Genomic DNA, 27,601 nt, shown 5'->3' on the forward strand with positions numbered 1-27,601 from the left:
CGCTCGGCCAGGTGTCAAGTACGATGGAGGTGGTTTAGGATGCCTTCTGGTCTTGCTGGCCAAGTCACATTCTATCATCCAGCCAACTCTGAGGAACTCTAAACTAGATGATTTTGTTTTATAATCTTGAGTTGTCAAATATTATTTGGGCTTAGGAATTTGTTCGGCAAAGAGTTTTTAAAAATCCAGACTTGACCTATGTAGTTCACGTGACACTAATCACTGGGGCCAAGTCCACCCCACGCTGGGAGTGGTAAACCCAGCGCAGCCTCAGGTCACCTCAGTTGTCACCATTTAGGTTTAACGAGATAAATCAGCTCACCTTCCTGGACCTACTTGAACTTTTTTTTTTTTTTTTCCCTTCTGTTCTGTAGTAGAGGTTTGTTTTATTTGAAGTGTTTTGGATGTTGTGGGTTTGGCACTCAATATGATGAAAACCGGTTCTACCCACCCACCCTCCGACTCCTGAATTTAAGTTTCTTTGCTGCTCAACTTCAAATAGCCACTGTTTTCCAGGCAGGTAACTGATGTCTTTCATTTAGGAAGCCTTGACCTAAATACCTGACCTGGGTGGCAGAGCAGGAGTCTGCTGAGGGTCCTGTAGCCCTCCTCAGTTTTGACGTTTTAGCACCATATGTAGAAAGGAGACAATCTGTGGGAGGGGAGACAGCAGCCCACACACCTGGAAGCTTTCAAAGGCACTTAATGGATATAAAACTCTGCAAATGAAACGTTAAAAAATTAAGTGTCTCAACTTGTTTATACATGGCTCATTTGGTTTTGAAAGCTAAATGTGGAGAACAGAGGCTACCGATATTTCTAGTTCAGTGAATCTAACTTAAGCTGTCCTGTTCAACTTCCTTAATTGTAAAAATGAACATTTTTAAAGTATATAGAAACGTACTAGCAAAACATCTTTTGTAAAAGTTTTGATGCAAATCAAAAGCTACATATTGGTTAGGGTAACTGAGGCTTTAAATTTTGTTAGTGGGCTACATTGTCAGATAGGATTTCTTTGTCAGTGTAGTTAGTACGTATAGTTTTTGGTCTCAGGAACAGAGGCAAGCAGTCTTAACGTGTTAGAACTGACCTTCCTTTTTGGCCTGACGGTTTTGGAGATTCCAGGCGATGGGCGCCGTCACACCACTTCACTAGCACTTGGAGCTTGTACGGCCTGCGGTGTCGTAGGCCTTTCCCAGCAGCTGGCGGCCAGGAGGCACCTCATCACTGCCTCCGCGGTGGCTGGCGGCAGCAGCAGCAATAAAGTAAGAGGACTCTGGCACTTCCAGGCATCGCCACACGAACACACTGAAAAGGCAGACCAAACAGTCATTTTGCAGGGCTGGACATCATGCTTTTGTCAAGTGACAAAAACCAACTTTGCCAAGTGCTCCGGAGTCAAGCCCAGGTGGTGTAGTGAACATTTTGATTTCAATTTCAAAAAAACAAACCAGGGATCTTGCCACCAATTAAAGGTCTGTTGCTTTTTTAAAAGGTCTATTGTTTTTTGTTTCGTTCGGCTCTTTCAGCAGCCTGCGTGTCCCTTCTGAACGGGAGGACTTCTGGCAGCCTGACTTCACATTATCTCTCTTGTTACTACTGAAAAGGTTTTATCAGCTCCACTCGAGTAGGAGAGCCCTTCCTGGTGCTCAGCACAGGGCCAGGGATCGTGGTAGGCTCCCATGACTGCAAAGGCCAAGGGGGCCCTGCACTGGAACGGTGACGTCTAAGCCTTTTTTAGTAACCAAGCGTGCCCTCGTATCTCCTGGGGACGGGTTCGCTTATGTCTCCCGGTGCTCGCCTGTTCACAGTTTGGCGGATGCTGCTTTGAATGGGTGTTTGCGCCCCACAGGGAGCTGCTGTCAGTACTATCTCAAGGGCTCTAAGTGCCTTCAGCGGTTGGCACAGCAGCCTGGAGACGGGTGCTCCCAGGCAGGCCATCAGAAAGAAAGCATCTTTTGGGGCCATTTTCTACACAGTGCTTTTGGGTAGGAAGTGGGCTGAAATTCTCTTCAGGTGCCTTTTCCACAACCTCAGACCACTAAAAATAAACCTGGAATGCATGCATTTCTTCTTGATCCCCCCCCCAGGAGTTCTGCCTGGGCTGAACAGAAACCAATATTCACGTTTCGATAAAGCCCTTCAACTACATTAGATGTGGAGAAGCTGAGTGACTTCGAATGACCTCATCCTGTTGCTCCACACTCCAAATAAGAAATGCCCTCTGTGGAGGGACAGGAGAAAGCTGCTTTCTTGGAAGTGCTGATGTCATCTCTGGAGCAGGCTGGTAGGGGTCCTTCCAAAAGGCACTGGAAGACCAGCCATGTCTCACAGGACAATGGGCCTGTTTCACAGTGAGCAGTGGTTAAGGTCAGTAGCAGCCCTGGCTCAGGAATCCACATAGCTGGCTGAGGTTCTCCTGCTACTAAATAGCACTGGCCCTAACGGCTTCACCCCTTATCTGATCTCATGTGTATAAACGGGTAACACGTGTCCTGCTCGTTTCTCGGGGTGACTGAGGCTCAGTATTCCTATTTTTAAACCTCTCGGTTGTGGATTAATGATCCACGTTAAGAACTCTGGCGATGAATTGGAAGTTCTGAGTTAAAAGGCCTATGGATCAAGGTCATTCTAACCTCCTGATTATATGCAGTGGACGCCGTGGGCTGTCCAACAGCTCCTACTGGAATCAGTATCTTGGGCCTCTCACCACCTGCCCCTCCAGCCAGCAATGCTCAGAGTAGCTGTTGCATGCCGTTGGCTTCTCACCAATCCCAGGACAGCTCTAGTGGGGACAGAGTCCCATCAAGAATTGGGTTGGGGGCTTCCCTGGTGGCGCAGTGGTTGAGAGTCCGCCTACCGATGCTAGGGGACATGGGTTCGTGCACCGGTCCAGGAAGATCCCACATGCCGTGGAACGACTGGGCCCGTGAGCCATGGCCGCTGAGCCTGCGCGTCTGGAGCCTGTGCTCCGCAACAGGAGAGGCCACAGCAGTGAGAGGCCCGCGTACCGCAAAAAAAAAAAAAAAGAATTGGGTTGGGAGTCACCAGAGACTAAAGCCCTTCTACTTAGAAAGTCGTCACTGGATCTCTGGTTCACTGTCCCACCTCAGCCCCTCCACGTGCCCCTGGGAGGAGCTGACACCTGAGGTGGGGACGGGAGGGGGTGAAGGCTAGGCCTGGGGGCAGAGCTAGAAGAATCAGGCTGGTACCTGCAGTCGTCTCCTCCAGTGCTGACCACGTACTTGTCGTCATGAGAGAAACGGATGTTTGTCACGTGAGCCGAGTGACCGAAGTAACGCTTATGCTTGGCCTGTGAGCAAAAGTGAATGGAAGTGATTAAGAGACCCTGTTCCTTCAGCCACCATGGACCACTTCCAGGACTCAGTTCCCCCCTCCTAGGACCTCCCTTCACCCATGGGATGCCCGTTGGGTCTGAACATCTCTGTGAGCAAGCCCTTCGCTGGCTTCCTGCCTCATTCCTGCCCCACTTGTGGCCACTCTGTCCCCCCTCCATCCTCCTGGCTTCCAGGACTTCCCCTCCTGAGGGAGAGGAAAAGGTTAGGTGTTGCCAAGTCTCCCCAGGGCTGTGACAAGATTCCTCTTGTTCTAGATTCTAGATGGCCGTGTAGATGTGGCCACGATTTCCAGCCGACCGCAGAAGATCAGCCAGCCTGGAGGCAGTGCAGGGAGTTACTCTAAGGAACACTCACAAATTTCTCTGTGCATGGGAAATCAAAGAGCTTCACGAGCCCAAAGTCGTCTCCCGTGACAATGTTCAGGCCAGCGTGGGTCACACACGCGCAGTTGACATCAGCCTTGTCTGCGTTTCGTGGCCAGATGCCAATGACTTCGTCTCCCAGAATGCTGTTCCAATAGGAAGAGGTGTGAGACGGGTGGGAAGGCTTCGTGCAGTCAGGCACCCTCTCCCAGGAACGAGAGGGGAATTCAGCGTGGTCACGCAGCTTCTCTGGCAGGACGGCACCTGTCCCCTCCCCCTCTGAATACCTGCCCCAGCTCCTACTATTCTCTGCCCCAGTCCCTTTCACCCTAAAAAGAAAAGTTACCTCCATCTTTGATTCTCTCCCTCTTCCCTACGATGCTTCTGAGTATATGTAGCTTGGGAGAAGTGCGGGGCTCTCCAAGCTCACGGGTTGGTGGCCTCTTTTCCCTTGACGTGGCAGGGTCCTGCTGCTTACCCTGCTACCCGGCACTGCCGGCCCTCCCTCTCCCTCCCAGGGATTGCAGGAGGCCTCACTATACCGCAGGGGGTCTGGCCAAGAGCTGGGGGATGGTTTCCCTTTGAACTTGCTAGATGGGGTTGGGGATGAGTAGGACAGATTACACAAAAAGAGGGACTTTGCATTTCAAAAGCCCAGGTCAGACCAAAGCCAGCGGCCCAGACTGGGAGCAAGAGGCCTCCCGCCCTGACCCCACAAAGGAAAGAGCTCTGTCTCTAAGCTGCTTCGGATCCCAGCCACACACAAACTTGGAGGCTGAGGCTGGGACGAGAGTCTCCCTTGTGACCTTTTCCTCCAGAAGAGCTTTCCTCCAGTCACCTTGTCCAGGAGGCCCAGGTGATCTTCTCAATGACCGTGGCTTCGGTGACCTGCTTCCCCAGGGGGACCTCATGCACCTGGCGCTTGTAGGCTCCTGTTGACACCTGCAAGTGGGAAGCAGCCAGGCCTATCAACTTTCTTTCCCGTCCAAAGGACTCCCCTTTGGGTGTATTGCTTCCCAACCTCTGCATCCCCAGGACTTTTCACCAAACCCAAGCTCAGCTCCAGGCTGCAAAGCCTGTGGTCAGCCCGCGGCAAAGTTCACATAAGCAGGGCATTTTTCCCTCCGTTTTCTTGCTATTTTCCAAAGTCCTACGGCAGCTTCTCCAAGTGTGGTTCTTGAGCGGCAGCGGCAGCCTCGGCTGGACACTGATTAGAGATGCACATTCTTGGGCCCCACCCTAGACCTACCTAGTCGGACAATCTGAGGGCGGGGCCCAGCAGGCTTTCACAAAGCCTCCAGGTGATTCTGGTGCGCGCTCACGTTTGGGAACCCCTGTTCTCAGAGAACCAAGGTCCTGTGCAACAGAGCTGAGGCAAGTCTTCTTAAGGACAGCAGCTGACGGAGATGATTTCTGAAGTATTAGGACCTGATCCTGGCTTCTCTGGGAAACTTCTAGAGGCAATTGATCATTTTCCAGCCAACGGCCACTGCCTCCATCGCCAGCCCTCTCCCTCCCTGGGGTGCTAGACCAGCCACCCCAGATATCCCTGCTGTACAGGGATGAGCCGAGATCTTTCCCACATCAGGGCCCTCATGCAGAAGGCCTGGAACCATGTTCCCGCCCCCCTTGGGTGGCTGACTCCTGCACACCCTGCAGACCTCAGCTTAAACAGCACCGTACGGAGAGGATGTCAGTGCATCTATTTAACAACAGTCAGTGCCTGTTAAATGCTCCCGCAGGGCGCTATACTTTTCCTTCTCGGCACATAATCACAATTTGTAGTTATAGGTATATTTTGTGATGATTTGTTTAATGCTCGTCTTGTCCAGGACAAGGCAAGCTCCAGGAGAGCAGGGACCAGGCCCATTTCATACACCCAAAAGCCTGGCGTAGCGCCTGGTTCAGTCCACACTTGATGAATGAAGCGTCCTCTCTCCTTTCACAAAGACTACCCAACTCCAGGCTGGCTCACAAATGCATAATATTTGTTCAAAGTGCTGGAGAAATCACTGTTCTATTTTCAGCTCTAAGTGCCAAGAGTGGGAGCCCTCGCGATCCCTCCCCGCTTGTCAGTCTCCCCGGGGGCCAGTGATGGGCTCTCACTCCAGGCTGGCTGACTGGAGTCTGAGTCCCGAGTTGGAGGGACCACACTGCCCATGGGATGTGGAATTGAGATGAGTAAGTGTAAGAAGCAACACAGGCTTCCGTGCAGCCCCAGAGAACTAGGAATTAGGACGCCTTGAAGGGGTGGTGGTGAGAGGAGGCTCAAGATGATTAGGGCTTGTTTCCCGCTTTCCTACTGAAGAATAAGTACTATTTTAAATTCTATTCAACTTCCTTAAGTTCTCTAAGCCTCTGTTTCTTCATTTATAAAATAGGGAAACTAACAGTACTTAAACAGTTCCAGTGAACACATTTCCTGACACAGAGTAAGCACTGATTTCATAAAAGCCATTGTTTGTAATACTATTATTAACGGTTACCCCAGATATCAGGAAAGCCAAAGCATACCTGGATGTATTTGCCGTCCGCGGAAAAATCCATCTGAATGACAAAGCTTGGGATATCTTTGCAGTAGCCGATGCGGTTCAGACTCGTGCCCTGAGTGAGGTCATAGAAGTCAACTGTGTGTCCAGAAGAACCAACAGCTAAGAATCTGCTGTCTGGGCTGATTCTAGAAAAAGCAATCCAAGAGCACAGGCCGTGAGGAGGGCTGCGTAGGGCTGGTCAGGCATGAGGTCTGCTCTGGGACAGGCCTCCCAAGCTCAAAGGCAATGAGATCACACGTCATGATTCACGTGTGGTTAGCTTTTCCTAAAGTCTATGGAATTCAACAGCTTCTCTGGATCAAAACCCCCCGTAAGTAAGTAAATGGATGTGTGCAGTCTTTTGCAGAAGGCCTTTTATGAGAAGTTTTTACCACACTCCTATGGAAATTAGCAAAGACATGTCTGAGAACTAACGTGTGAGAGGGTCTCCTTCCATAGTTGGCTCACTGAAAGGGACCCTCTCACAAGTGAGCTCTTCATTCCAGCCATGACCCTCCTGGAATGGGAACCATGGGAGGGAGAATGAACGCCTGCCTTTCTCCTCCCTGCCCAGACTGCCTGCTATGTACCTGATATCTTGGATAGCAGATTTCCGGTCTCGTTTCTTCCCCCAAACTTTCAGGCTGTTCACCAACAAGACGACAAACTCTCCATTCTTCATGCCAATGGCCACCATCTCCCCGTCAGGGCTGTAGGCTGCACACCTGGCCGCGTGGCCCAGGTTCACCTTGTTTAGCAGCTTCTACACCGACACAAAGTAATACCACCTGAGCCCTTGGCCGCCTCGGCTGGTCTCCAGGGGAAATCCTGCACCCAGGCCAGAGCAGCCAGGCTGCCTCTAGGGAGGCTCCAAACCGCTTGCTTCTAATAGTAGGTGTCCCTGAGTGGCTGAGGGGGGCAGTATGTTTTGACTGAGCAGCTGGAGAGACAACACGGGTTAGGACAGAGGTTGGCGAACTTTTTCTGTGAATGGGTTGGGAGTAAATATTTTTAGGCTTTGGAGTCCATATGGTCTCTCACAACCAGTCAGCTCTGCCAGTGAAGCACAAAGGCAGCCATGGACATCAACATAAACAAAAAGCATGGCTTACTTTGCAGAAATGGGCAGCAGGCAGACTTGACCCTTGGGCTGCAGCTTGCTGACCTCTTGCTCGGGGGAAGAGTTTGAGCTTCAGCATGTGTTAGTTCAGATCCCAGATCCTGGCTCTGTCCCTAGCTGGGTGTGTTTGGGTAAGTTACTTCTCCGTCTTGCCATGTGTAGAGAATCGATATTAGTATTGGTCTTGCAAGGTGTTGTAAGCATTAACGATAGCATATATGAAGCACCGGGTATGTAGTGGGTGTTAATAAACATAATCCTTATGAACTAAGGAGTATAACCACCACACTTAGCCTTCTCCATGTCTGTTCTATGATCCTTACACTGAAAATATGACTGAAACATTTACTAGCCATTTTGTAATGAAACCAAGTCTTTTAATTATTAGAACTTAAGTACTTGTTTTACTATCAGCTAAGACTTGGTAACATTAATCTTCCCCCCCCCCCCAGATTTCCTATTTGACATTTTTACTCCAGACAAGTTATTTTTTTGAAATTTTTTGTATTTTTAAATTGTTTTTCCAAATGCTAAGAGAAACCTTGTTGGGGTTTTGATTGAAATGTTCCATTTGGGAACATTTGACATTTTAAATCATTTTTAGTCTTCCCATCCAGGGAAGACATGATTTATCTCTTTGTTTTTTAGTTTTGTGGGTTCTTTCATGACAAGAGAATAATCATTCTCAATTATATTATTCCTGTACTATAAATAATCATAGATGGATACACAGCTAAAGAGATATATATATAGAATGGGTGTGTGTGAACAGGACTTCTTTTATTATCAGTCCCTCTAACTTAATTGCTGCCCTGTGGCCGATCTCCTGCCCAGCCCCATCCCCCCTTCTGGCCTGACCCTGGCCGAACCTCCCCTCGCCCAGGGCTGTTACTGCTCCGAGGCCCACATGGGGCATCCGAGCCTGGGCAGCGTCAGCCCCTGACCTTGTCAGCCAGGTCCCAGATTCGGGCTGTGCCGTCGTTACTGGCAGAGATGAAGATGTCCTTGGAGGGGTGTGTGGCCAGGCCCCAGATCTCCCCTTCCATGTGTCCATCAATCAGGATGTTGGAAGCAGCATTTTTTTCACCAACTTCAATGATTTCTCCATCCTTGGTTCCCACTAAAATCTTTCCCTGTTGTAATCAAAACACTATTAGAAGAAAGACAAACACTACAGGATCCCACTCATATGAAGTACCTAGAATACTCATTCATAGAGACAAAGTAGAATGGTGGTTTCCAGGGACTGGGGAGATGGGGCAAAGGGAGTTATTGTTTATTAGACACTGAGCCTCCGTTTCACAAGATGCAAAATGTTCTGGGGAGGGGTGGTGGTGATAATTGCACAACTATGTGAATGTATTTAATACCACTGAATTGTACACTTAAAAATGGTTAAATGGTAAATTTTATGTTCTCTATATTTTGTCACAATTTAAAATAAAATAGTATAAAAAAACACTATTAGAGTAACTTGGGAAAATGCCTTTGCTGGCACTGGTATTAAAACAGGAAGAGCCAAGAAGTGTTTTGTTCTTAGCCACTGATTTGCCATCCTTAAGCGAGCCCCTCACTTGGCCTGTACTCCCCCCGCCACCTTGGGGAGAGTTCCACCAGAGCTCTCCATCATCTCGTCTCTGCTGAATGGTCCAGTGATTGCAAGCTCACTGCAGAGCGGGGCAGCCAGTTTCTGCTCTTGGGCAGCCCAAACTCTTCCTAAGTTCTTCCTCGCACTGAACAAAATCCATCTCCAGATGACTTCTAGGTTCTGGGCCTCGTTCTGCCTTCATCTCCTGTCTAATTACCCTTCCGGATGATTGTTGTGTATCTATTTAAAAACAAAATTCCCAATTTTCAATTATGTAGACTCCAAATCAGGTTTGCCTTTTTAGTGGAGAGCATCTAGAAAGCAAATTCTTAGACTGATACCAATTCCAAAATATAAATACAAGGTATTAAATAGAGGTTAAGAGATTTGTTTTCAAGTGCTTCAGAATCTCCTGGGGAATTAAAAATAAAGAAGAAAAGGAAAACACACATCAAGGTCAAGGCCCCACTCCCCAGATTCTGACTTGGTGGCTCTGGATACGAGCCTGGATATCCATGTTTAAAAGACAAAAGCAAAACTCCACAGTTGTGTGTGATATTTAGCTCAGGTACAACTTGAAAACCAATGGCTTTGAGTCAGACAGTTTGGCAGTCCTTCCCCTTCCCGGCTGCGTACCCTTGGGCATGGGCAACTACTTAATATCCCTGTGCCTAAAATAACATTGTCTATAATAACAGCAGCTAACATCTACTGACTGTGGCCATGTGCCAGGCATAATGAAAGACGCTGTGCATGTATGATGCATGCAGTCCTAACAACCCGTGTGCTGGACACAGAAAGGATAAGCAACACAGCCAAGGTCACACAGCCAGTTCTCCTGGGTGAGTCACACTCTGCACCCAGGTCTGTCTGACTGTGCTAAGCTGCTTCCCCTCCGCACTAAGCCACACCCGGGAGGCTTGTTCTAAGGACTCAACCACTCAGCACAGGGCAAGTGTCCGGCTGGGAAGGTGCTGGACGAATTCTGGGCGTCGCTGGCAAAGGCCCGCCCCACTCGGTGCTCACTTTGCCGCGGCACACGGAGCGCACACACTCCACCAGCTGCCCCGTCTCCAGTTGGAAGGCCCGGCAGCGCTTCATCTCCTGGTCCCACAGTTTCACAGCACCTCCTTCTTTGGTCCTGAAAAAGATCAAGAACTTAGCACGTTAGCCCTCATCCTAAGACCGCCCAGGACCCTCCGCTGCCCTCTCTCCCTGTCATCTCCTCAAGGTCCCATCCCCTCATCCCCAGGCCCAGCAGGACAGACCCTGCTGGGGTGGCCCCTTTCATAAGCCCTGCTGATGAGCTACCAGAACCCCTTGAACCTGCAGATTTCCTAGACTGCTTTCAAATGCCACCACCGTGGGAGGAAGGAGAATCGAAACCTAAAAAAATCAAGCTATGTTTTTATTAGATCGAACGACGAAGAGAAATGTTTCTCCCACTTTGCAGCTTGGCTTTCACACGGTCCCGGTCTGCACTGGACGTCCGCCCTCTTCTCACCCCTCCTGCCTCCTCCCAAAGAGCCACTGACAGTAACACCTAATGGACAGCACAGTCACCTGGTCTGTTCGAGAACACCTCTCCGGTTTTTCAACTACCAAGGCACCACCTCTCTGACCCTTACTTCTGAAGCTTCTGACCCAGGGCCCTCTGGGAGAGACGGCAGACTCATCTCCGTGATGCAAAAAAGACAGGAGAGTGAAAATCTGCATTTTCTCCAAGTTGGAGATGCTTCTGTCAGTTTCTCCCAAGACAATCCAAAAAGACCAGTTGTTCCCAGAGGAGTTCGGGCTTACGGCCGCTCTTTTCCACCGGTCACTATGAGCCCGTCCCGAAGGGTTGTGTACATTGTGAAGACGGGGCCTGTGTGAGCCTTGGCCACCAGCCGGACAAGGAAGTGGTCCTTCCACACGTAGACGTCGCCGTTGATGGCACCCGTGAAAGTGAGGTTGTTCTGTAAACAAAGGGACACCTTCCACACCAGGACACTTCCTGCAGCCCTCGAGAGGGCTCCCTCCCAGCCACCCACTCCACTGCTAAGGCAGCAGAGCCGGAGAAACATTAACACACTCAAATTGACCTTCTGTGCCAAGGGAAGGCGAAAGAATTCTCAAAAGAGCATATGGTAAGGAAATCACCTAGCTTTGCGGTGTTAGTTTTGGGAACAGTTGATTTCCCCACTGAGCACAGCTCCGCTTTTTAATGCACTTCCTTTCTGGGAGCAGCCTCAGGTGACTGCAGGGAAGGGCGGGACCCCAGTCTTCAAGGAGACTTTCCTGGCCTCATCTACAAGGAGGGTAAATCCACACCTGGAGGACCAAGAGCTGGCTGTGTTCCAAAATTTCCCCAGGGGAGCTTGTGCTGGCTGAGGGCAGCCCACAGCCTGTGTGAGGGTGTCAGGGGATTTATGGCACAGGAGGACTGGGGGGAAAGGGATGCTGTCCAGTGGTGGAAATGCCCCTCAGCCTCTGTGGCCATCTAGCCTAGTCGGACAGGCCTGCAAGTCAATCTGGCTCTGGAATAATGAAACTCCAGCCCTGGGTCGGGGTCCTGCTTTTTTCTGATTAACATTTTGAGGGGAAAAATACAGTCAACTCACCCATCTGTGCTAAGGAAACAAAATAGTGGTTGCAAATAATCCAGTAAAGGAGATCTGTGGAAATGGCTTCCTTGCTGTTCACAGCTTCTAGGATATACCTGCCCCCCATGCCCATGCCCAGGGGTTCAGGGTCCCGTCAGGAAGCTTCTGCTGAAACTCACAGCACCGAAGGCCACGGAGAGCATCGTCTGCATCTTGGCAGCCTCCATGGACCCGATGACCCCTTTCTTATAAAGCAGGGCACTGCCTGCCAGGGTCCAGAACTTCATGTGCTTGACTCCGACAGACACAAACTGTGTGTCTGAGTCAGGGCGAAACTCCACCACGAATATGCGCTCCAGGTGGCCCCCTCGGCTAGCAACCTTGGCACCTGCGTGGGTGAGAGAGTCTGGTGAGGTGGGTCCTACACTCCCGGGCCAGGCAGGGGAGCTGCAGCCCAGGACAGAGGGCTCTCTGTCCCAGCAAGGCCCAGGGCACACTTCTGGTTCCTTCTTCAGCCGCCCCCTCCCACCTTCAAACACTACTCCCCGGGTGGGAAAGAGACCTTGTCTGGGAAATTTCCAGAGCAGCAGGTGCTGCTAACAGAACCCCCAACCTAACTCTACCCCGTCCCCACAAGCCACGAGCCACATCCAGGCATCTGTGAACAGAGGAGGAAAGGATGGCCCAGGAGACAGAGGTTTCCAGATACGAGAAAAGGGCAAAACAGCTTAAGGGCATCCCCCGCCTTGCCACCTCCAACAGGATTCACCCCACAGGAAGCCGCAGCCTCCCCACAGTGCCACTGGAGACATTCCTTCAGACTGTTGTTTTCTCCAAAATTCCTCTGCTTTTAACTTCTTTAAAAAGTTCCCCACATTCCTTTTTCTTTCATGGTTTTTAGGTTTAAAATGCTTACCTTTTGTATTACTAGTTCTTTCCCTCAACCTAATTTACTTCTGTTTTTGATTTCTGTCCTGAGTTTTATTTAACCTTTGTCTTAATCAAACCTCAGTTCCACCATTTATCTGTACAACAATTTTGGAAAAATTATTTTAACCTCTCTGTGCCTCAGTTTCCTCATCTGTAAATTGGGGATAATAATAGTTCCCACTTTATAAGGTGTTGTGATGATTAAAAGAATTGATAAAAGGGAAGCCCTTAGAACAGGCTTGGTGCAGTGAGGGTTCTGTAAGCAGTAACTACAGTTAGTTGTTTTTATTGCTCTTTTACCTCCTTTTAAAATCTCTGAGCTTCTAGTCTTATCCCATCTATTTTTATCTCATCATTATTTTCCAGTCCTTGAATTTTTAATTTATTTTTTTAACATCTTTATTAGAATATAATTGCTTTACATTATTGTGTTAGTTTCTGCTGTATAACAAAGTGAATCAGCTATACATATATATATATATATATATATATATATATACACCCATATCCCCTCCCTCTTGCGTCTCCCTCCCTCCCTCCCTATCCCACCCCTCTAGGTTGTCTCAAAGCACCGAGCTGATCTCCCTGTGCTATGCAGCTGCTTCCCACTAGCTATATACACTACCAAATGTAAAATAGATAAGTTCATGCCACTCTCTCACTTCTTCCCAGCTTACCCTTCCCCCTCTCCGGGTCCTCAAGTCCATTCTCTACATATGAGTCTTTACTCCTGTCTTGCCCTTAGGTTCTTCAGAACCGTTTTTTTTTTTTTTTTAAGATTCCATATATATGTGTTAGCATACAATATTTGTTTTTCTCTTTCTGACTTACTTAACTCTGTATGACAGACTCTAGATCCAGCCACCTCACTACAAATAACTCAATTTCGTTTCTTTTTATGGTTGAGTAATATTCCATTGTATATATCTGCCACATTTTCTTTATCCATTCATCTGTCGATGGACACTTAGGTTGCTTCCATGTCCTGGCTATTGTAAATAGTGCTGCAGTGAACACTGTGGTACACGACTCTTTTTGAATTATGGTTTTCTCAGGGTACATGCCCAGTAGTGGGATTGCTGGTCACATGGTAGTTCTATTTTTAGTTTTTTAAGGAACCTCCATACTGTTTTCAACAGTGGCTGTATCAATTTACATTCCCACCAACAGTGCAAGAGGGTTCCCTTTTCTCCACACCCTCTCCAGCATTTATTGTTTGTACATTTTTTGATGATGGCCATTCTGACTGGTGTGAGGTGTTACCTCACTGTAGTTTTGATTTGCGTTTCTCTAATGATTAATGATATTAAGCATCCTTTCATGTGTTTGTTGGCAATCTGTATGTCTTCTTTGGAGAAATGTCTCTTTAGGTCTCCTGCCCATTTTTGGATTGGGTTGTTTGTTTTTTTAATATTGAGCTACATGAGCTGCTTGTATATTTTGGAGATTAATCCTGTCAGTTGCTTCATTTGCAAATATTTTCTCCCATTCTGAGGGTTGTCTTTTCATCTTGTTTATGGTTTCCTTTTGCTGTGCAAAAGCTTTGAAGTTTCATTAGGTCCCATTTGTTTATTTTGGTTTTTATTTCCATTTCTCTAGAAGGTGGATCAAAAAGGATCTTGCTGTGATTTATATCATAGAGTGTTCTGCCTATGTTTTCCTCTAAGAGTTTTATGGTGTCTGGCCTTACATTTAGGTCTTTAATCCATTTTGAGTTTATTTTTGTGTATGGTGTTAGGGAGTGATCTAATTTCATTCTTTTACATGTAGCGGTCCAGTTTTCCCAGCACCACTTACTGAAAAGGCTGTCTTTTCTCCATTGTATATTCTTGTGTCCTTTATCAAAATTAAGGTGACCATATGTGCGTGGGTTTATCTCTGGGCTTTCTATCCTGTTCCATTGATCTATCTTTCTGTTTTTGTGCCAGTACCATACTGTCTTGATTACTGCAGCTTTGTAGTATAGGCTGAAGTCAGGGAGCCTGATTCCTCTGGCTCCGTTTTTCTTTTTCAAGATTGCTTTAGCCATTTGGGGTCTTTTGTGTTTCTATACAAATTGTGAAATTTTTTGTTCTAGTTCTGTGAAAAGTGCCATTGACAGCTTGATAGGGATTGCACTGAATCTGTAGATTGCTTTGGGTAGTATAGTCATTTTCACAGTATTGATTCTTCCAATCCAAAAACATGGTATATCTCTCCATCTGTTTATATTATCTTTAATTTCTTTCATCAGTATCTTATACTTTCCTGCATACAGGTCTTTTGTCTCCTTAGGTAGGTTTATTCCTAGGTATTTTATTCTTTTTTGTTGCAATGGTAAATGGGAGGGTTTCCTTAATTTCTCTTTCAGATATTTCATCATTAGTGTAGAGGAATGCAAGAGATTCCTGTGCATTGATTTTGTATCCTGCTACTTTGCCAAATTCATTGATTAGCTCTAGTAGTTTTCTGGTAGCATCTTTAGGATTCTCTATGTATAGTATCATGTGATCTGCAAACAGTGACAGCTTTACTCCTTCTTTTCTGATTTGGATTCCTTTTATTTCTTTTTCTTCTCTGACTGCTGTGGCTAAAACTTCCAAAACTATGTTGAATAATAGTGGTAAAAGTGGGCAACCATGTCTTCTTCTTGATCTTAGTGGAAATGGTTTCAGTTTTTCACCATTGAGAATTATGTGGGCTGTGGGTTTGTCATATATGGCCTTTATTATGTTGAGGTAAGTTCTCTCTATGCCTACTTTCTGGAGAGTTTTTTTATCATAAATGGGTGTTGAATTTTGTCGAAAGCTTTCTCTGCATCTATTGAGATGATCATATGGTTTTTCTCCTTCAGTTTGTCAATATGGTTTATCATATATATGGATTTGCCTATATTGAAGAAACCTTGCATTCCTGGGATAAACCCCACTTGATCATGGTGTATGATCCTTTTAAGGTGCTGCTGGATTCTGTTTGCTAGTATTTGGTTTAAGATTTTTGCATCTATGTTCATCAGTGATATTGGCCTGTAGTTTTCTTTTCAACATCTTTGTCTGGTTTTGGTATCATGGTGATTATGGCCTCATAGAATGAGTTTGGGAGTTTTCCTCCCTCTGCTATATTTTGGAAGAGTTTGAGAAGGATGGGCTTAGCTCTTCTCTAAATGTTTGATAGAATTCGCCTGTGAAGCCCTTTGGTCCTGGGCTTTCATTTGTTAGAAGATTTTAAATCACAGTCTCAATTTCAGTGCTTGTGATTGGTCTGTTTACATTTTCTATTTTTTCCTGGTTCAGTCTTAGAAGGTTGCGTTTTTCTAAGAATTTGTCCATTTCTTCCAGGTTGTCCATTTTATTGGCATACAGTTGTTTGTAGTAATCTCTCATGATCCTTTGTATTTCTGCAGTGTCAGTTGTTACTTCTCCGTTTTCATTTCTAATTCTGTTGATTTGAGTCTTCTCCCTTTTTTTCTTGATGAGTGTGGCTAATGGTTTATCAATTTTGTTTATCTTCTCAAAGAACCAGTTTTTAGCTTTATTGATCTTTGCTATTGTTTCCTTCATTTCTTTTTCATTTATTTCTGATCTTTATGATTTCTTTCCTTCCGCTAACTTTGGGGTTTTTTAATTCTTCTTTCTCTAATTGCTTTAGGTGTTAGGTTAGGTTGTTTATTTGAGATGTTTCTTGTTTCTTGAGGTAGGATTGTATTGCTCTAAACTTCCCTCTTAGAACTGCTTTTGCTGTTTCCCATAGGTTTTGGGTCGCCGTGTTGTCATTGTCATTTGTTTCTAGGTATATTTTGATTTCCTCTTTGATTTCTTCAGTGACCTCTTGGTTATTTAGTAGTGTATTGTATAGCCTCCATGTGTTTTTTTTTTTTTTTTTTTACAGTTTTTTTCCTGTAATTGGTATCTTGTCTCATAGTGTTATGGTCAGAAAAGATACTTGATATGATTTCAATTTTCTTAAATTCACCATGGTTTGATTTGTGACCCAAGATATGATCTATCCTGGAGAATATTCCATAAGAACTTGAGAAGAAAGTGTTTTCTGTTGTTTTTGGATGGAATGTCCTATAAAAATCAATGAAGTCCATCTTGTTTAATGTGTCATTTAAAGCTTGTGTTTCCTTATTTATTTTCATTTTGGTTGACCTGTTCATTGGTGAAAGTGGGGTGTTAAATTTCCCTACTATAATTGTGTTACTGTCGATTTCCCCTTTTATGGCTGCTAGGATTTGCCTTATGTACTGAGGTGCTCCTACATCGGGTGCATAAATATTAAAAATTTTATATCTTCTTCTTGGATTGATCCCTTGATCATTATGTAGTGTCCTTCTTTGTCTCTTGTAATAATCTTTATTTTAAAGTCTAGTTTGTCTGATAAGAGTACTGCTACTCCAGCTTTCTTTTGCTTTCCATTTGCATGGAATATCTTTTTCCATCCCCTCACTTTCAGTCTGTATGTGTCCCTAGGTCTGAAGTGGGTCTCTTGTAGACAGCATATATATGGGACTTGTTTTTGTATCCATTCAGCCAGTCTATGTCTTCTGGTTGGAGCATTTAATCCATTTACATTTAAGGTAATTATCAATACGTATGTTCCTATTACCATTTTCTTAATTGTTTTGGGTTTGTTATTGTATGTCTTTTCTTTTTCTTGTGTTTCCTGCCTAGAGAAGTTCCTTTAGCATTTGTTGTAAAGATGGTTTGGTGGTGCTGAATTCTCTTAGCTTTTGCTTGTCTGTAAAGGTTTTAATTCTCTGTCGAATCTGAATGAGATCCTTGCTGAGTAATCTTGGTTGTAGGTTTCTCCCTTTCATCACTTTAAATATGTCCTGCCACTCCCTTCTGGCTTGCAGAGTTTCTGCTGAAAGATCAGCTGTTAACCTTACGGGGATTCCTTTGTATGTTATCTGTTGCTTTTCCCTTGTTGTTTATAATATTTTTTTTATATTTAATTTTTGATAGTTTGATTAATATGTGTCTTGGCGTATTTCTCCTTGGATTTATCCTGCATGGGACTCTCTGTGCTTTCTGGACTTGATTGACTATTTCCTTTCCCATATTAGGGATGTTTTCAACTATAATCTCTTCAAATATTTTCTCAGTCCCTTTTTTTTCTCTTCTTCTGGGACCCCTATAATTCAAATGTTGGTGCATTTAAAGTTGTCCCAGAGGTCTCTGAGACTGTCCTCAATTCTTTTCATTCTTTTTTCTTTATTCTGCTCTGCAGTAGTTATTTCCAGTATTTTATTTTCCAGGTCACTTATCCATTCTTGTGCCTGTTATTCTGCTACTGATTCCTTCTAGAGAATTTTAAATTTCATTTACTGTGTTTTTTTATCACTGTTTGTTTGCTCTTTAGTTCTTCTAAGTCCTTGTTAAACGTTTCTTGTATTTTCTCCATTCCATTTCCAAGATTTTGGATCATCTTTACTATCACTACTCTGAATTCTTTTTCAGGTAGACTGCCTATTTCCTCTTCATTTGTTTGGTCTGGTGGGTTTTTACCTTGCTCCTTCATCTGCTGCGTATTTCTCTGTCTTCTCATTTTGCTTAACTTACTGTGTTTGGGGTCTCCTTTTCACAGGCTGCAGGTTCTTAGTTCCATTGTTTTTGGTGTCCGTCCCCAGTGGGTAAGGTTGGTTCAGTGGGTTGTGTAGGCTTCCTGGTAGAGGGGACTGGTGCCTGTGTTCTGGTAGATGAGGCTGGATCTTATCTTTCTGGTGGGTAGGACCGAGTCCTGTGGTGTGTTTTGGGGTGTCTGGGAACTTCATATGATTTTTCAGTCTCTCTGCTAATGGGTGGAGTTGTGTTCCTGTCTTGCTAGTTGTTTGGCATGCGGTGTCCATCACTGGAGCTTGCTGGTTGTTGAGTGGAGCTAGGTCTTAGTGTTGAGATGGAGATCTCTGGGAGAGCTTTTGCCGATTGATATTATGTGGAGCTGGGAGGTGGAGCAATGTCCTGAACTCGGCTCTCCCACTACTGAGGCTCAGGCCTGACACCTGGCCAGAGCATCAAGACCCTGTCAGCCACACAGCTCAGAAGAAAAGGGAGAAAAAAAGAAAGAAAGAAAGCAAAAAGTAAAACAAAATAAAATCGTTATGAAAATTAAAATTAAAAAAATTATTAAAACAAAAAATAAAAAGAAGACAGCAAGCAAGCCAATAAACAAATCTACCAATGATAGTAAGCTCTAAATACTAAACTAAGATAAACATAAAACCAGAAACAAATTATATGCAGAAAGCAAACCTCAAGTCTACAGTTGCTCCCAAAGTCCACCACCTCAGATTTGGGGTGATTCATTGTCTATTCATGTATTCCACAGATGCAGAGTACATCAAGTTGATTGTGGAGCTTTAATCCGCTGCTCCTGAGGCTGCTGGGAGAGATATCCCCTTCTCTTCTTTGTTCGCACAGCTCGTGGGGTTCGGCTTTGGATTTGGCCCTGCCTCTGTGTGCAGGTCGCCTGAGGGCATCTGTTCATCGCTCAGACAGGACGGGGTTAAAGTAATAGCTGATTAGGGGGCTCTGGCTCATTCAGGCCGGGGGAGGGAGGGGTACGGATGCCGGGCGACCCTGGGGCAGCAGAGACCGGCGGGACGTTGCACCAGCCTGAGGCGCGCCGTGCGTTCTCCTGGGGAAGTTGTCCCTGGATCACGGGACCCTGGCAGTGGCGGGCTGCACAGACTCCGGGGAGTGGAAGTGTGGATAGTGACCTGTGCTTGCAAACAGGCTTCTTGGTGGCGGCAGCAGCAGCCTTAGCGTCTCATGCCCATCTCTGGGGTCCGCGCTGATAGCCACGGCTCGCGCCCATCTCTGGAGCTCGTTTAGGTGGTGCTCTGAATCTCCTCTCCTCGCGCACCACGAAACAATGGTCTCTTGCCTCTTCGGCAGCTCCAGACTTTTTCCCGGACTCCCTCCCGGCTAGCTGTGGCGCACTAGCCCCTTCAGGCTGTGATCCTGCCACCAACCCCAGTCCTCTCCTTGGGATCCGACCGAAGCCCGAGCCTCAGCTCCCAGCCCCGCCCACCCCGGTGGGTGAGCAGACAAGCCTCTCGGGCTGATGAGTGCCGGTCGGCACCAATCCTCTGTGCGGGAATCTCTCCACTTTGCCCCCCGCACCCCTGTTGCTGCGCTCTCCTCCATGGTTCTGCCGCTTCTCTGCCGCCGCTCCGTCTCTGCCTGAGAAGGGGCTTCCTAGTGTGTGGAAACCTTTCCTCCTTCACAGCTCCCTCCCAGTGGTGCAGGTCCCATCCCTATCCTTTTGTCTCTGTTGTTTCTTTTTTCTTTTGCCCTACCCAGGTACGTGGGGGGTTTCTTGCCTTTTGGGAGGTCTGAGGTCTTCTGCCAGCGTTCAGTAGGTGTTCTGTAGGAGTTGTTCCACATGTAGATGTATTTCTGATGTATTTGTGAGGAGGAAGGTGATCTCCACGTCTTATTCCTCTGCCATCTTGAAGGTCCTCCCTTGAGTTTTTAATGTTTATTTTAAACTTCTTTTCTTTCCATTTTCTTCTTATTCTTAATGTCTTAATTCCAACTTCCTCTTAATCTCCCTATATTATTTACTCACATACTTTTTTTCTTCCCCTCTTCCTCGTCACTTGTATTTATTTACTTTTAAATGGCTATTAGAGTACTGGTGGGTTCTTAACATGGCTGGGCCTGTAGCCAGCCCTCAGACACTCCCTCCTGGAATCCCTTCCCAGGAATGGCTGGGGAGAGCCTCAGGTTACCTCTCAGGGCAGTAATTCTCTCCCCGCAGATGGAATGCCTGACTTACTGGAACAGATTCCTCACTACCTAGGGCTCAGAGCTTTTAAAAACCATGGTCCCCAAGGATACTATAAACTAATTTAAAAAACAAACAACAGACTGGACGAAAACATATGCGATGCTTTAAAAGACAATCAGTAAAGAGCTACAAGGCATAAGCAGAAGACAACCCTCCCACCCACAGTAAAAAAAAGGATTTGAACAGCTGAACTGCAGAAGCAGCAATGTAAGTGGCCAATAAAGAGATGGAACGAGGATTAATTTCAGCAATCATGGGGAAAATACAAAATAAGTAACGTGCACATTTCTTCTAATCCACTGTTTGCTTTTGCCTTGTTTTAATCTCATGGACACTTCTAATTGTGAAGATGCCTGTCTCCCTCTTTGCACTGGCTTCCAGGTTGCTCAGAACAAATTTCATACACATATCTAGGAGCTGACCACATGCATTTTATATATTAAGCTCATTTTTTTGTTCCATTTAATTTTGTTTCACACACACACAGACACACACACACACACCCAAGGGTTCCACAAGATAATTTGTCAAAGACAAGTGAGAAATGAATAATACGCTTTCTAATGATAACAAAGAATGGCTATAAACCTCCCTCAAAACTACATTATTTATCTGTAAGCAGGACTTGAAGTGAAGGCAAAAACCACACATAATCAGCTCAGAAGAGCTGCTGGTTGGTGTCAGGCTATGAGACATTATCGCTGACTTAGAACCCTTCCATACAGACAAATGCTGGTTCCAACAAAGATAATGGGAGAAAATTACCAAAGGGAAGACTTCTCTTTTTCCTGGGAGCTTATTTAAAAGTCCTGGCTCCACCAATCCACTTGGGAAGTCAGAAGGGGCCCTAGGTGAGCAAGAGACAAGGCAGGGACAGGTACGGTGCTGGGGCAGGTACTGTGCTGGGACAGGTACTGTGCTGGGGCAGGTACTGTGCTGGGATAGGTACTGTGCTGGGGCAGGTACTATGCTAGGGCAGGTACTGTGCAGGGGCAGGTACTGTGCTGGGGCAGGTACTGTGCCTGAGATCATGCACAAATCTCCCTCTGAGATCACGGGACTCGAGAAGCCCTGGATTGGAGAAGTGCTTCCTCTGTGCCTGCCTGGCTTAGCATGCCCCAGATACAGGCGGCCCGGCTGGAGACAGACCTCATTATTAACTAACTGGATCCGCTTTTGCCACCCTGAGAATATACATGGAAGATTGCATATATCTGATCCAAAGAAGACTGTAAATTTAGTAGCAGCCTGTGTGCATGCACATATTGGGGGAGGACAAGATCGAAATCTTGTCACATTAAATGTAAGCCTTAATTATAAGGTGAATCCCCATTTCAAAAATGTTAATAAAAAGAGTTTCTAAGACTATGGTGATAAAACCCCATCCCAGTTCCTGTAAGAAGGCAATCAGGGTGACAAAGCTGCAGCAGGATCCAGGGTTCACCAGACAGACAAGGAAGTTTGGGTAGGTAGGTGATTAGGACAGACATGGTGGAGGCTGCTGCCTCCTGTCTGAGGAGGGAGCCAGCCAGCACTGAGCCACTTTCCCAAAGTGCCCAAAGACCCTTCACTGACCAGCTCAGGACTCCAGAGGCCACGGGGTCCAGGGATGCAGTGGCAGCTGATGAGCAGCTTCTCTAGGATCCCAAGAGCCCTGGTTTCTGCTGATGCGGCAGCAGTGCCTATGGTGGGCCGTGGAGTGAGGCAGATCTAGGTTGGAGCCCAGCCCATGCCACAAACAAGCCTCCCAGAGGGACAGAAAGCCCGCTTCCCTTACCCTCCTGCCAGCGCCAGACGGTGATGGTGTGCTCAGGGTCCACGCCCACTGACACCAGCAGCTTCCCGGTTGCGCTGAAGTTGATGTAATTCACCCCCTTCGAGTGGAAGCACCGCAGCACGGAGAGGGTGTGTTTGGTCATGGCGTCCCACACGTGGATGGAAGGTGTTGCTCCTGAATGTGGGAGGTACGACGAAGAGCTAAGGCTGGGGAATGGCGGAGCCGAGGCAACGCTGACGCTAACCTAAAAGCCGCTTTAGGACAGGTGTTCGGGGCGTTACAGTGACGGGGGCTAAGAGACCTATGGCCTGGCCTGGCCGGAGGTGAGAGACAACGGGAAACATCTGCTGTGCTTTCAGAGGCAGAGACCTAAGGGTGTTTATGTCCAACACACACACTCGAGGTGGAGTTTACACAAAGGAAACTGGTGAGGTCAATGATTTGTATCTGCAACTCAGCCAGGTACAATCAGCAAACGAGGTACATCAACATGGTTTCGCTGTGCAGATTCAAACTACTCACAGATGCGACAGCCTTACCTGGGGTCTCCGTAATATCACCTGCATTGGATGAGCAATGGCAATGAGGAAGCGTCAAGGGAAAACAATAGCTAAAATAAGTCATGTTTTTAAGAGTGAAGCACTTAACACCAGCATCAGAAAGTTCCAAATTAAATTTTAAAATGGGCATGGGTTCAATGAAAACAAGCAGGAAGATATGTTTGGAAAAATTGCCTTTGAAATGACAGAGTTAAAAGAAAACCACCACCACTCTTCACAAATGTGAATCAGTTCACATTTGTCATTGGCATTTTCCTAGAGTGAGAAGAGCCAGGCACACATATTGGAATCTACCCTTGCCAAGCGCAACCTCCAGGCTTCAGATGTGGGGCTCTTCACTTGACACCTGGGCTCTGAAAAATTATTCTCACAAGTCCCCAGGGATGGGGGCCACCCGTTTATTTGGATGATGAGGCTCTGGTCTGATTTAATGGTCCTTCAGGTCACCAATCACTGGTTGTGTCAACTCAGGCAACATTGATACATTCAGGGCTCAAAAAATCAAGAGTGACATCGAGAAAGGGTGGATACCAATGACCTGCCCGCTGCCTCCCCAGTAACTGCTGCTAAGTCAACGTCTCTGCTCAGCTGGGAGAGCCTCGGCGGCTGCAGGACCCTCCTACCTATCTGGCTGGTGGCCACCACGTTTCTGTACTTGGGGTGCTGGTTCACCGTGAGGCAGAGGATGTCATCCGTGTGCTCCAGGTAGAAGCTCTGGCTCCCTAGGAGAGACGGGGCAGGGTGAGCAGGGGACTGAAAGAGCTCTTGGGGCAACCCCAAAGCTTTGTGTGAGTCTTTGGAAAGGCCTTGTAGAAGCGAGAGCTCAAAGTGCCGAACTCTCACTTTCGGAATCATCCTTAGGGAGAAGGGAGATCCTTTTTTACATTGACACATTCTGTCCCAGGATCGGGAGGAGAGCTGGTGTCTGTTATCTAATCTAAACACACAAGTTCCACTTCAATCCTTCTGCATCCTGGGTGGCGCCACAGCACAGCCCAAGTGCACAGGCTTCCAGAGTCCAGAACGGTTCCTCCTCCTGCAGCCCAGGACCCACGGCTTCTCAGTGTTTCTTCCTCTGGGCAGGGCAGGGAGGGGGCACCTGGAGATAGCGCTTTGCTGAGCAAAATGGCACTACATACTAATTGGAAAGGGAAGACTAAACAGGAGAATACTTAGGAAATCCCTTTTAATCATCTTTATCTATCAAAGTGCTAATCTCCTGGGTGCCTGGATAGCACAGGTGATGGCTTCACCCCCCTGAAGCCCTAAGTCAACATGTGTCACAGGAAGTGGAGGAAAGGACAGGAAAAGCTTTATCGTCTATTGCAGCAAACAGTTTGCTGACTGCCCAAGTGGTCACTGTAAACCCACCCAAATGCACAGGAACTGAGAGGTGAGTGATGGCATGGAATACAGCACATTGCTACTAACCTGGTAACATGTGGCTAGAAAATTGAGCAAAATGTATAGAAAATTCCAAGGCCCCCCTCGCCCCCCAAAACCAAATCATTATGTGCCCAGTGATTTTACTGTCTAAAAAAATCTATGCACGAACTACAGAAAACTATGAAGGAGCATAAAAATTTGAGGGGAAGGAAAGGTTTGTTTTAAGATATAAAGCAAATAAAGGCAACATGTTACCGTGTTTAAATCTTGTGGTAAAAATAAGCGTGTCTATTAAATTAGTTTCTGAATGATTCTTTTTGCTTGAGGTGTTTCTTTTTAAACTTTTTTTTAAATTTAAGAGTCATTCTATAGTTAAGGGACATTTTAGGTATTCTTGTTTATTGTTCTCATTCTCACTGTGAATGTGGTTAATTATTCAAAACAAACAAAACTTGAAAATCTGAGTTGCTGAAAATTTTGGTGACTGTTAAAAATCAATGAGAAAAGTTCCCCCATTTTTTGTTCTTGGTTACTGTCTATAAGGGTTTCTCTACTCCCCACACCCTCCTTCTGGCTCCCCTCCATCCCTCTCGGCCTCCGTGGAGCTGATGGAAACACCAACACCTCCCTTCCAGGGCCTGAGATGAGATGCGGCTGGGTGAGGGATAAAGAGAAAGAGGGTTTGACTCTGTGAACATGGGCCTGAGCATCTTCCAGGACTAAATGACACCAGTCTGGAATGGAGCGGAATGGCTCTAAAGGGAAGAGAGAGCTTAAGCTTTGGGGCATTTAACCAGTGGGAAAGTGCATAAAAGGGCTAAAATAAAAGCCTGTGTTCAGATGGCGGTTTCTCCCAACCCATTTACCTGTGGACAGGTTCTGAACGATGCCGGCCGCGGCCGCGTGGAAGATGATGTCAGCACCGTCATTCAGGTAATGCAGGTTATTGCGACAGTCAAACCCTCTGTAGCCAAACACGTGGTCGAGAGCCAGCTCCTACATTCCCACACAAGGATGAAAGGGTCCTTAGAGGAAGTAACGGCACAGGAACAAACCCGCACTTCGGGGACACGCATGTCATGGGAACCATGAGGCTGGTGAGACAGCCAACCATTCACTCCTTGACCAGCTGGGGATACAGTGCAACCCTTTCTTTACTTCTTTGACATAACAGGGGGACGGGCTAACATGTAGAATTACAGCGAGTTTTCGAAATAGAAAAGATTTGCTTCCTTGCTTCTCAGGCGAGGCAAAGCCTACCAAGGTGATATCCGGTAAAGGTTACCCAGAAGTTTTACGTCTGCGCCTTGGCAGGTGCTCTTGAAGGTGAGCTGAACGGTGTCTCAGAGCTCTGCTCTGATTCGCCCAGAGGCAGCAGGGACCGGCAGAGCACGGCACTGAGGCAAATGCCATGCTCATTCTGTTGCTTGGTGCTTGCCCTACAAAGTTTCTACACCATCTACATTCTTTTCTCCCCAACAACTAGATACTGTTCTAGGTTTACAGTCTTTCTCTTCTTCCTGCCTTGTCTTCCAGGACAAAAGCAGTGACTGATTCAGATCAGCTCTGTTCTTGACTCGACTTGACACACCTGTACTGTTGGCAGCTCTTCTGCACCGGGCACCTTGCTGGTTGGGGCTTGCAGGGGGAGGGATACAAGATTAAGAAGATGTGGGTCCCTTTTCTCTAGGTTCCCTGATTCTAGCCTTTTCTCTCTCCAAAGCTTGCGAATTGCAAACATCAGATTAATTCTAAAATACCACACCTCCTTACTCAAAAGCATTCAATGACTTTCACTACCTATGGGAAAGTCCAGACTCCTTAAGTTGGCACAATCAGGCCCTATTCTCACAGCTCCTGTGACCCTTGGTCAAGCTGACACGTCCATTTAGTCCACGTATCAGGAGGTTTCCTATTTTTATGACTCTTTTTTTTGTTTTTAAATTATCTCTCACCTGGAAAGCCCTTCTCCTCCTTTCAACTGAGCGAGCGGCTACCCACCTCTAGTCTCTTCCCCACCCCATGTGTTTCCCAGAAACTGCGTGTGTAATATGTGATTCCCCAGTCTAGGTGGACAACTGACTCAAGCTGGGCCAATCAGATAGTTTCCGCCAGGAATTTAGAATTGAGGACCCTGGTAAGAGATGTAAAACTTGGGCACTGGATAGCACCACAGTCTACTAAAGAAGTTCAAGAAGTCTGCAGGAAAAGAGACGAATGCATCAGGCATGCATGAGGCCCTGCTGGGCAGAAAGAGGCACCATCTTGGCTCAGGGCAGCTTTTCAGCTCCTGGACCCTGTCTTTCCTGAAGTTCAGCTGTATTTCTTGACCTGTGCTGTGTTCTAATGATAAACCCCCCGCAACATATTTCCCTTTTCCAATACAAATGTTTCAGATAGATTTTCCTGCCTCGGGAGTTTGGAGCGCAGCAGAGGAGAGAGATGAGTAGGGAACTACGGTAGTAGAGCCCGACAAGGGTGTGGAGGAGGGGGCGTGGGGAGGGTGGAGTACAGGAGGGTTAGGGCGGGGAGCATCAGGGAAGATTGCACAGAGAAGGGCTTGGAAGGGTGGGGTGTGGGGAGGGAAGAGGAGGAGGCTTCTCAGCATAAGGAGCTTGAAATCACAGGGGCCTGAAAGTCTCAGGCAGCCTCAGAGAACATTCATGGCTGTGGGGTTAGACACATGAGTTGCAGTGGAGAATCTCAGGTGATGAGCTAGGAAGGGGGCTCCTGGGTGAGGTTCTGAAACCATGAGCTTGGATCCCATCAGGAATGTGGGAATCTCCTGGGTCTTAAAGCTGGGGTGAGGCATGAAGAGTTGTATTTTCAAGAGCTAACTCTGTGGGCAGCAAAGGCATGTGTCAAAGAGGAAAGGGAAAAGTCTGGAGGCAGAAAGAACAGTTAGGAGGCCTCTTTCAGAAAACAGCAGGTCCCCTGGAGCTGCCATCCTGACAACTGAGTACAAAGCCCTCTCCACTTACTGGCTTGGTGATCTTGGGCTGGGGCCTAACATATCACTTGACTTCTCTGAGCTATAGTGTTCTCATCTGTAAAATGGAACAATAATGGTACCCACCTTGTAGGTAGACGTGAGGCACGTGTGAAATACTTGGTGGGAAGTATATATACAGCAAGGTACTGGCACACGGCAGGGGCTCAAACAACATTAGAGACAGCGAAGAAGCCTGCACTCTCTACGCACCCACTCCCTGAGTGGTACTAGGTACAGGGAAAAGGGGCCAGGTCTGGGACATTTTTGAGTTAGTACCCACAGGACCTGGGAAGGGTCTGAAGGAACCCTTCAAGGCAGGGCTGAAAGAACGTGACCCAGGGGATGTGGGGATGGGACTCTGGTCACTGCTGGGGGACACAGTACTGTGTGGAAGGGAGAGAGGATAAGGGAGAGCCATCGGGTCCAGTTAGGGTCACTTGAAGGCATCTGTGGCAGGGGTCCCCAACCCCCAGGCCACAGACCAGTGCCTGTTAGGAACCGGCCACACAGCAGGAGGTGAGCAGCGGGTGAGCGATACAAGCTTCACCTGTATTTACAGCCGCTCCCCATGGCTCTCATTACCACCTGAGCTCTGCCTCCTGTCAGATCAGTGGTGGCATTAGATTCTCACAGGA

The 27,601-nt window shown here is 46.9% G+C and overlaps 1 protein-coding gene across 2 annotated transcripts in view; it reads right to left on the reverse strand.

Annotated features, from left to right (window-relative positions):
• Positions 1-462: 462 nt before the first annotated feature.
• Positions 463-27,601, reverse strand: part of EML6 (EMAP like 6) — a 315,311-nt gene continuing 288,172 nt past the window's right edge. For both annotated transcript variants that reach the window (XM_060170079.1, XM_060170080.1), the window contains 13 exons: positions 24,841-24,970; positions 23,212-23,310; positions 22,029-22,202; positions 11,725-11,933; positions 10,761-10,918; positions 9,987-10,101; positions 8,317-8,505; positions 6,843-7,015; positions 6,236-6,398; positions 4,560-4,663; positions 3,714-3,867; positions 3,213-3,313; positions 463-1,308 (listed from right to left, as the gene is read on the reverse strand). In XM_060170079.1, coding sequence (XP_060026062.1) covers positions 1,152-1,308; positions 3,213-3,313; positions 3,714-3,867; positions 4,560-4,663; positions 6,236-6,398; positions 6,843-7,015; positions 8,317-8,505; positions 9,987-10,101; positions 10,761-10,918; positions 11,725-11,933; positions 22,029-22,202; positions 23,212-23,310; positions 24,841-24,970 — 1,926 coding nt within the window. In that variant the 3' untranslated portion in view covers positions 463-1,151. The remainder of the gene's footprint in view (positions 1,309-3,212; positions 3,314-3,713; positions 3,868-4,559; positions 4,664-6,235; positions 6,399-6,842; positions 7,016-8,316; positions 8,506-9,986; positions 10,102-10,760; positions 10,919-11,724; positions 11,934-22,028; positions 22,203-23,211; positions 23,311-24,840; positions 24,971-27,601) is intronic.

Source organism: Lagenorhynchus albirostris, chromosome 13 (genome assembly GCF_949774975.1).
Source record: "Lagenorhynchus albirostris chromosome 13, mLagAlb1.1, whole genome shotgun sequence".
Lineage (NCBI taxonomy): Eukaryota > Metazoa > Chordata > Mammalia > Artiodactyla > Delphinidae > Lagenorhynchus > Lagenorhynchus albirostris.